The following is a 9,945-nucleotide window of genomic DNA, read 5'->3' as shown; positions in this document are numbered from 1 at the left end:
CGGGGAGAGGAGGGAGAGCGGGCTATGGTGCCGCGCGTCTATCAGCGCCTATAGGCCGTAACACGGCCAGCAAGTTACGACGCGCATCCTCCTCGGAGCACCGGCGAACGCCGACTGTCCGCGTCGTTCCGCGCGCGTCGTCAGCATTCACGACGACGTCTACGAGCGGCCAGCTGAGTCGAGAACCACCGCCACCTCCACCACCACCACCACCGCTGTTGGCCGCCTCCGTGGCTGACCCCGTCCCCCGTGTTCCGCGCTCGCTACCGGCGGCGAGTACGCGTTCGCGTCCACGTTCGTACCTCGATGGCACGGTCCGGCACGATTACGACACACCCGACGCGAGCGGCGCACCCGCATCCGGAATCACCGATGGAATGCCAGTTAGTAGCTAAAAGCTCCCGGTTGTGCGCTGACCGAGAGCACGCGCGAAATACTGTCACACTGTGCCGTATGTACGGGGATTAACGTCCCGCGTCGGTGAGAGTGAGGATCGAACGGAAAGGGGTAGACCGGAAAGAAGAGGAAGCGCGCCGAACCACCGATGGTTGGCGAGAGACTCACTGCGCCGCCACTGTCGCCGCTGCGGCAGCGTGGCGCTACTGTACGCGCACGTCGGTTGATATTCTGTTTTATCGACCTGACGCGTCGCTGTTTTACCGTTGGTCCTCGGAATTCCTGGGATTTCGCGCTACAGCGAGTTCAATTGAATTATTTAAATTCTCGGACCGATAATTTTATGTAATTAACGCCGCAGAAACATAACCTATAATTTCTTTTTTCTAAGAAAAAATAAAAATCTTCTTTCTTCGTATTCATTAATATATTTTAAGAAAAGATTTTAATTAAATTTTTGAAAGTTTTTCTGAGTTTTTTTTTCATAAATTTTATAATTGTTCAGAATTTCCGAAAATAATGAAAATAAATGATTTTTTAGAAAATTTCTCAGATTTTTTTTAATACAATACAAATTTGGATCAGTTTTCAAAAGAGCTGAGAAAATACATTTGAAAGTTTATTGTTATCTTTAAACGACGTAAAAATTACAAAAATAAGCCAATACTTATTAGGATATTTATAATTTAATTGATCAACATTTTGTACATTTTTTTCTATCTTTTGTCGTTTTCATCTCGTTTCAAGACTCATATTCGAGTCCCCTTAATTGTCTAAAATTGTTCATATATGTAAATGAATACTGAAATATTTTAAGATAATAAATTTTAAGATAATAAATAAAAGAGCAAAAAAGCCGCACGCTGGATGTCGTTAGCGAAAGTCATATATTAAAAATTTCTCCAGTTGACATAAATAAATTTCGGCCACAATGTGGCCATCTTCTCCTCATGAGGAGATTATCGACGAGGATTGATCGACATTGGCTCAACTCTTGTTGAAAAATCGATTATTTTTATTTTATGTTCTGCGTTTATTTATGTAACTAATTTTATTTTGACTTCATTATTTTACTTATTTAATTATTTTACATACTAAAGATGGCCACATTTTGGTCGAAACGTTTTTGTTTATTTATGTCACTTTGAGGAATTTTTAAATATATGACTTTCGTTAACGACATCCAGCGTGTGGCTTTTTGCTCTTTTATTTATATATTGTATATTTAAATCACGTTTAACAAACTTTTTTAATTAATTTTAAGATACTCTATAAAATGATTGTCAAAATTAAAAAAAAAGCAGTTAAACTTGATACAAATGAAATAACACTCGGAACTTTCGTTCCGACTTATTAGATCATCTATTTAACTTATATTAATCGTAATTTATGTTTTATCTTTATTTAAAGAGTAAATTAAACCAAGATAAAGTTACATAAACCGTTGATAAAATTAGACATAAACATATTATATTAATCAGTATATGAAGCGATACTTGAGCGGAAGAAGATCGCTTGAAAGATCATCACTTGGAGATAGGAGTAATTTCTTTGTTACGGTTCCAACTTATCATAATACTTATCATAATAATTGTCAGACAATACCGATCGATTTTTTGATATCCCATCGTTGAACGACGCTCAACGACACATTATTACATCAGAAACGCCACAAAGTGACATGGATTGTAGCCAACGTCACACTGTTCGGAACTGGAGCATATATAAAGCAGGTCGGCAGATTAGAGTACAGTAGCGTATCGTTAATTGTAGTCCATGCACGTCCTACGTGAAAGTGCTTTTGTACGCTTACAGAAAATAAGTTATACATCGAGAAAATAAAATTCGTAATCTGTAAAATTTTATTTTATCAATACTGAACTTCATTAAAGTTACCGTGCAATATCTCGCTTTTTCTTTTTCAAGAAGAAACAAATATCACGAAAGGTTCCATTAATAATTAAGCATTTGTATCATATTTAACTGTGATTGGCCAATTCTTTACAGCTTATGATTTGCTATCTTATTGTAGAACAATTGACTTTTGCAATACGTAACCGACTGGAGTCGCACGCACGTAGCATCAAAGGAAGCCGACAGCAAAATGTGCGGAATCTGGGCATTATTCGGGCTGGGAGCGCAATCCATGACCTGCATCTGTGAGAACTTCGATAAAATTTCACATCGCGGTCCAGAAGCATTTAAAATAGAGTTCGATAACAGAGTCAAAGTACGTTTTTCGAGTTTTGAAAGATCATGCAAATTCTTTCTGTTGATATTTCTTTTTTTTTTGGTAGAATGGATATCTAGGATTTCATCGATTGGCCATCGTCGATAGTCTTTATGGAATGCAGCCGATGAGAATCCATGAATATCCACATTTATTCCTCCTATGTAATGGAGAAATATATAACTGCGACAGAGTAAATATGAAGCTTCTTTCTGCTATCTTTCTTATTAGTTAAAATGTTTTTTAATTACAACAACCAATTAAATGAGCATACAATAATGTTTGAAATAATTGTTTAACATTAAGATAACATTATATCAATAATCTAGATATTTCGACTCACAGAATTTTTTCAATATAAATTAAATCTTATTCTACTTAACATAAAATACTGTTGTCTATCGAAAAGAATTCCATCATTCAACTATTCCACTGTGATTGACATGAAATTTTAATTGGTCGTTGTAATTAAATTGTTTTACTGTGCAAATTTCGAGCGATATTTATATTTCTTTGTTATTAATAAAAATGTCCTATTGCAGTTACAAAAACAATATCAATTTGACTACTCTACTAAATGCGATGTGGAAGTAATCATGCATTTGTATGCCTACGCTGGTAGTAACAGTGTTGCTCAATCATTGGATGGTGTATTTGCACTTTGTCTGATGGATGTCTTAAAGAGGAGGATACTGATAGCCAGAGACCCATACGGCGTAAGACCACTGTTTAGATTATATTCAGATGATGGACAACTGGCTATCTGTTCAGAGAGCAAGGTGCATTGATAACAGATTATTTCTTTCCTGATTAATCCATAATTGGAATATATGGATCCTAATGAATTGGAATAGTTTTGTAATTTTTAAATAATGATTTGAAATAATTTTATATTTCACAATCTTATTTTTCACAGTTGTTCTATTCATGTAATAATTACAAAGTAAATCGTTTTAATTAAGAAAAAGATTCCATACAAGCTGTTATTAGTAAGTTTTTAAAAAGAAATATTGATTACAAAAAATTGGAGTCTGTAAATTTTATTTCATATTCAAAATCAATATAAAAAAAAAACATAAGAATTATCTATTTAACAAAATCATCGATCTATATATCTATAGATTTATGCTAAGTTCATGTGGATTATGGATTTTTTATAATTAAAAATTTTAAAACTTTTAAAATTAATAACAAAAAGCTTTAGTAGATCCCAATGATTCTATGTTTCTTTTTTCTGTTTTAGTAGATCCCAATGATTTTATGTTTCTTTAGCACAAAATATACTTTTCTGATTATGAATCCTTGCTAATTATATATATAAGTAGCATAATTATTTTTATAAGATAACATTTTAGGGTCTGATGGCAATATCGAAACATATAGAAAGTAACTGGACGCTAAAGCCATTTTTTCCAGGATATTATGAGGAATATGAAATTTTACAAGATGGTCGAACTAAGCTTCTAGAGAGTCGCTGTTATTTCAAGCCCGGCGACAAACCTTCGTTCCTCCCACATATCTCTTGGAATGGTGAGATAAATTATGATCGATATTCAATTATCGTAAAACAAATTTATCTATCATTAACATAAATTTATTAATTAATATGCAACATGTATACTGAAAGTATATGAAAATTTTTATCTATTACAGCTTTGACTCCAAATGATGTTCATGGCAACATCCGAAAACTACTTTCAGCAGCCGTGGAGAAACGACTGATGGCTGATAGGCGGATAGGATGTCTATTGTCAGGTGGATTAGATTCTAGCTTAGTTGCTGCTTTATTGGTAAAGCAAGCGAAGGAATGTAATTTAAAGTATAAGATACAGAGTTTCGCAATAGGTATGGATGACAGTCCAGATATCATCGCTGCTAGACAGGTTCGTGGAAATTTTGATACTTTGATTCTTTCTTTTCCCATCGACAATTATATGAAAGCTGAAATTTCTTATGTTACAGGTTGCAGAATACATCGGAACTGAGCATCATGAAATTATCTTTACGAAACAAGATGTAATCAATGTGCTGGACAATGTCATATATTCTTTAGAAACATATGACATTACTACTATTCGCGCTTCAATTGGGTGGAGTACTTTATTTGAGCATGCAATTTAGTTTCCAAATTATTTAATATTATAAATTTGAAAGTCGTAGGAAAAGATAATTTTTACATGTAATTTTTTTTTCTTTTCTTACTACTTTTTTAGAAAAAGATAATCTACTACAGTCTTAAATAAATCCTCAATTTATTTTTCGTTAGATATAGAAAACATTTTGAGATAAAACTTTATGGAAGTGCTTTATACTTATAATCAAAGCTATGATAATAGTGAATATAACATATATACATGCTGTATATAACATTGCAATGTTTTACTTATAGGATGTATCTCATTTCAAGATACATAAAACGGAATACCGAGACGACTGTGATCTTTAGTGGAGAAGGTGCAGATGAGTTGGCACAAGGCTACATTTACTTCAGAGATGCACCTGACGCAACAGACGCACACAACGAATCTCTTAGATTGTTACAGGATATATATTTATACGATGGTTTGAGAGCAGATAGAACAACCAGTGCCTTCAGTTTGGAACTCAGAGTTCCGTTTTTAGATCTTCAGTTTACCAAGTATTATTTGTCGTTGGAACCTAGTAGTAGACAACCACAAGGTAAAAGATTTAATGGATTAGACTTAAATATTAAGTCTATATATATATATATATATATATATATATATTCTTTTTAGCTAAAGTTATTCATTTTTTTTTAAAGTTGAATTGTCGAAAAAGTTTAGCTGAAAAAAATAGACTTATTGTTGCAAATGATGAATATTACAAATTAAATTATTTATTAGCGTATAAATGAAAATTTTGATAAATACTATTAGTAAATAATAATATTATTTGATATTTATGTGCAGGTGGAATTGAAAAGCATTTGTTAAGATCTGCGTTTGACGGAACTAGTTTACTGCCTAACAATATACTTTGGAGGCATAAAGAGGCCTTCAGTGATGGCGTTGCTTCTATAAAGAAATCTCTTTTCCAAATAATTCAAGAAATCATAGAAGATCGCGTTTCAAATGAAGACTTGGAGAATGCTTATATCAAGTATCCCCATTGCACTCCAAGAACGAAAGAATCATACTACTACAGGTAATAAAATAGAAATATCTTTTCAGTAAGCAAACTTTCTCGTCATTCGACTGAATTAAATAATACATTATTTTTGTTTTTGTTAGAAATGTCTTCGAATCGCATTATGAGGGACAAGCGGAAAGTTTTATACCTTACTTCTGGATGCCACGCTGGGTAAAGGGTGTTATCGATCCGTCTGCACGATTTATTAAACATTATACTGCAAACGAAGAAAGTCAGATTATAAAGACTTAAAAAAAAATAAAGATTAAGAATGTGAATGCATGACGATGAGTTTAGTGTGAGAAATTAAGATATTAATGAAGATGTTTATGTAGAATACATTCTTACTTTGTGCATATCTACGACTAAATAAAATATAAATTAGAAAATATAACTTATGCAAGTAAGATATTTATATATCATCATGGTTACACTGATATACTGTGAAAATTTATGATGAAAACCTTGTCTGCAACTATTATATTATTATTATTATTATATTATATTAACTCTTATTAAAAGAATTATTATTATAATGCTAAGATTTAAAAATCTTTAAAAAAGTTTCCTATATTTTAATGAGGTTTCTTTTTATAACTAAAATAATTTTTGTATTTAAACATTTTTTGTATTTAAGAATCATGTATTAAAAATATTGTTTAACAAAATGAAAAAAATTGCAGATTTTTCTATATTATATTCGAAAATAATACAAAAATCTGATGATAATTTAGTATTTGGATAAAAAATTATTTCAATATAAGAAGTAAACATGTTTTTAAAAAATAATATAAAAACATTTTTATTTAAACTATCAAATGATATTATTAATATATAAATATATTTATAATATATAAAGACTTAATAAACTTTCTTATATGCATATATTATTTTTTTTACAGAAAGTATAAGCTTCCAATTCCAATCATTTTTTGCACAAACATATACCTATATATATTTCTGATCCTTAATAAAATAGATACACGTTTGAAATTTAGATAAAAGCAAATTTTGAAAGGGAATTAATTGTAATGCGGCAACAAAAAAAACCTTTTTGTTTCTTTTTTAAAGAAAAAAAAAGATCGGGAATCGTAAAAAGCAATTGTACCCCTGGTGGGACTCGAACCCACAATCCCCGGTTTAGGAGACCGATGCCTTATCCATTAGGCCACAGGGGCTGTTGACGTACAGTTATTTCTTCAAGAGTACATATCATCAACATCCTACTTCCTCGGAAAACATTAAATTCAAAGAGAAGAAGATACATGTGTACTATTTAAAAATCAGATCGTATGAGAAATAGCGAGATAGTGGATTTTTCTTTTCGTTACTATTATATGTTCGTCGATGAAAAGCTGTAATATACAAAGGAATGGAAATAAATGGACCAATCGCAGCCGAGATTCTTCAAGACACGTGCATTCCAAGTTCCTTATTCCAGTTCATTATAGGTACAAACTTTCTGTTTTACGCATGATGTGCGTAATGTATCATTTATCCTTGTTTAACATTCGGTAAACAACAAGAATAAAGAAAAAAAATGAAGCATTATGTGTGAAACAGAATGTAATTATATGTTCCAGTTAAAATTTTTTTTTATTAATCAATTTTCAAGCTCGAAATTGCTAAGCAATATAATAAGTGATAGAGAGATCAGAAACGAGGCAAGAAATAAAAACTAGTTTGTTAAATATCCAAATTAATTAAGAAGAGAGGATTAAACTAATTTTTTTAACGATAATTAAAGAACGTTTCGACTTTTTTTTATTTACATAATAGAATTTTATTTACATAAAAAATTTTCCTTTTTGCTTTTATCAAATTTCAAACATATTTATTTCATTTTAAGTACAGAACAAATATGTTCCAGGTTTCACTGTTCCATCAGTTGATTGATTTTCCAACGTATTGGCGAATGATCGAATTTTAATTTTAATTTTCGTTTAGGAGTTGTCATCGAGTTGTTGTTTAGTACAGATTTATTTTTGAATGATCGAAATTGCGGTGGAATTAAGTGGCGTAATTTATATAGTACAAACAATTTTACATTTTTTCTGTGTACGGTGTATGCAATACAATTCCCAACGTATGATAAGGTTAAGTTGGTTTAAAAACAACGAATATGATCTTTACGAACGTTACTGGATTGCTCTCTAGGTACCTATATCGTAGAGCTCAACGTTGTTTAAAAAACGGTAATTATGATTGTTGTATAGATCTCATTAAGAAATGCCAGTAATTATGCAGAAACAATTCTTACCGATTTTATGCAAAATAATTCTTACTGATTTTAATGAAATTAGGCTCATTCGATGTATTTTTGCACGAAATGAACGAATCTAACCGAAAAAAATGTCGCTCTGCTCCGCGAATCGAGATATTTAACTTTAAAGTTGATGACTATGTAGGTTAAGAAATCTGTTATAACTGCGAAATCCAGCAATGCGAGCAGACACTATAATTCATGTGGACAATGGAGTGTGTGACAGTAAATTTATTCGGAAACGGAACGGCTAAGCCACCCCAAAGAATAAGCAAATAATATATCTTACCCGCTTGGGACCTAATCGCCTAGAAGTTGCAACTTAGACATTGTCTGCTTGGAATATTTTTAACCCATGAAGATAGTAGAGTGTAAGAACAGTCTTTTTAGAGACAGTAAAAACCCATATCGAATCCAGGATGGCATTATTGTCTCTAGTGGTTACAAATGCTATTACAGATTTCCTAACCTAAATAGTCGTGAACTTTAACGCTTAATATCTCAATTCGCGAAGCAGAGCGACACTTTTTTCTGTCAGATTCGTTCATTTCGAGCAAAAACGTGTCGAACGTGTCTTCTAATTTCATTAAAATCGGTGAGGTCGTTTTCTGCATAATTACTGAAATGCCTGCTTAAAAGATGAAAATTATCTTACTTTACATATCTATCAGCTTTATCTTAAATCCCTTTTTCATATTGATTAACTTATGCTTTAGATTTATCTTTAGCAAAAAAGGATTGATAAAAAGTAAATTAAGGATTAATTTACATTGGTGGAAATGAGCCTCATTGTTCGATAAAATTCTGATTTGTTAAATGGTTTATTTGTAGTATTTCATTAACAATAAGTGGAATTAATTCTTAATTAATAAATATTGAATGTCGAATCTAAGTTGTCTTGTTTGTATTTTCATCGATTCCAGAGTGAAATTTTCACTTACTTAGTTTAATTGAAGTTACCCTGACGAATATTCCATTTTTTGTGTAGACCATAAGATTTGGACACCAACAGAAACGCAAAATGAAATTAAAAATGAGAAGCACATTGTCTGGCTTGATATGGAGGTGTGCAATTATTACAAATTATATCTAACAGCTCAAAAAGAAGAAAAAAATTTTAAAGATGGAATTGGATTTTTCAGATGACAGGACTAGAGGTGGAAACATGTCATATCTTGGAAGTTGCATGCTTCATAACTGATGAACAATTAGAGCTTGCAAGTGATTATTTAAATCTCGTTGTACATCAACCAGATAAAGTTTTAGAGAATATGTCTGATTGGTGTAAAGTACAACACAAAAATGTAATATCTTTTTTCCTTGAAAAATTTCTTTTTTTTTATATTATAGCAATACGATCAGTTGCAATTTATGAGCATATATAATTAATTTTTATTCAAATTACTTTTAGAATGGCTTAATCGATGAATGTCGACTGAGTAATACTACATTGGAGGAAGCACAACAAAGGACATTGAATTTTTTGGAAAATCATGTCCCGAAAGGAATTTGCCCATTGGCTGGAAACTCAGTTTATGTGGATCGTATATTCCTGAAGAAGTATATGCCGTTGGTCGATAATTATTTACACTACAGGATTATTGATATTAGCACAATTAAAGATTTGGCTAGGTAAATTTATATATGTAATCAATGTGCAGACTATAAAAACTAAAAAATGTATTTGCAAATTTGCATATTAGAACATTGCATCAAAGTACTACTTTCATTGAAAATAGGAAACTGTCTTTTATTTATTCTTATTGGCTAATCTAATTTTTCACTTATAAGTTTAAAGAAATCATAATTTACATATTAATATATATTTTTCTCGTATATTTTCTTGAAAATAAGATATATATATATATATATATATATATATATATATATGTATATATATATTTTA

General features: G+C 31.4%; 1 protein-coding gene and 1 non-coding gene across 2 annotated transcripts; one reads left to right on the top strand and one right to left on the bottom strand.

Annotated features, from left to right (window-relative positions):
- The first annotated feature begins 2,500 nt into the window (after window positions 1–2,500).
- Window positions 2,501–9,675, top strand: LOC105621309 (asparagine synthetase [glutamine-hydrolyzing]). The gene is made up of 13 exons (XM_012202772.1): window positions 2,501–2,626; window positions 2,694–2,819; window positions 3,169–3,405; window positions 3,982–4,156; window positions 4,280–4,509; window positions 4,589–4,716; window positions 5,016–5,305; window positions 5,557–5,791; window positions 5,878–6,017; window positions 7,879–7,971; window positions 9,028–9,104; window positions 9,182–9,343; window positions 9,451–9,675. Exons 1-13 carry the CDS (start codon window positions 2,501–2,503, stop codon window positions 9,673–9,675), a joined length of 2,244 nt encoding a protein of 747 aa, XP_012058162.1.
- Window positions 6,882–6,954, bottom strand: Trnar-ccu. Its single transcript has one exon. It is a non-coding gene; the product is annotated as a tRNA-Arg (tRNA).
- Window positions 9,676–9,945: the final 270 nt, after the last annotated feature.

Source organism: Atta cephalotes, assembly GCF_000143395.1.
Source record: "Atta cephalotes unplaced genomic scaffold scaffold00032, whole genome shotgun sequence".
NCBI classification, from domain to species: Eukaryota; Metazoa; Arthropoda; class Insecta; order Hymenoptera; family Formicidae; genus Atta; species Atta cephalotes.
This window is presented reverse-complemented; position numbering and strand designations above follow the sequence as displayed.

What these genes read in the sequence shown, in the direction of transcription:
- LOC105621309 (XM_012202772.1), top strand. Translation starts at nt 2,501, where the DNA reads ATGTGCGGAATCTGGGCATTATTCGGGCTGGGAGCGCAATCCATGACC. An exon ending in TTGTCTGGCTTGATATGGAG is followed by an intron (nt 9,105 to 9,181) that starts GTGTGCAATTAT and finishes TGGATTTTTCAG; the next exon opens with ATGACAGGACTAGAGGTGGA. An exon ending in GTAAAGTACAACACAAAAAT is followed by an intron (nt 9,344 to 9,450) that starts GTAATATCTTTT and finishes AATTACTTTTAG; the next exon opens with AATGGCTTAATCGATGAATG.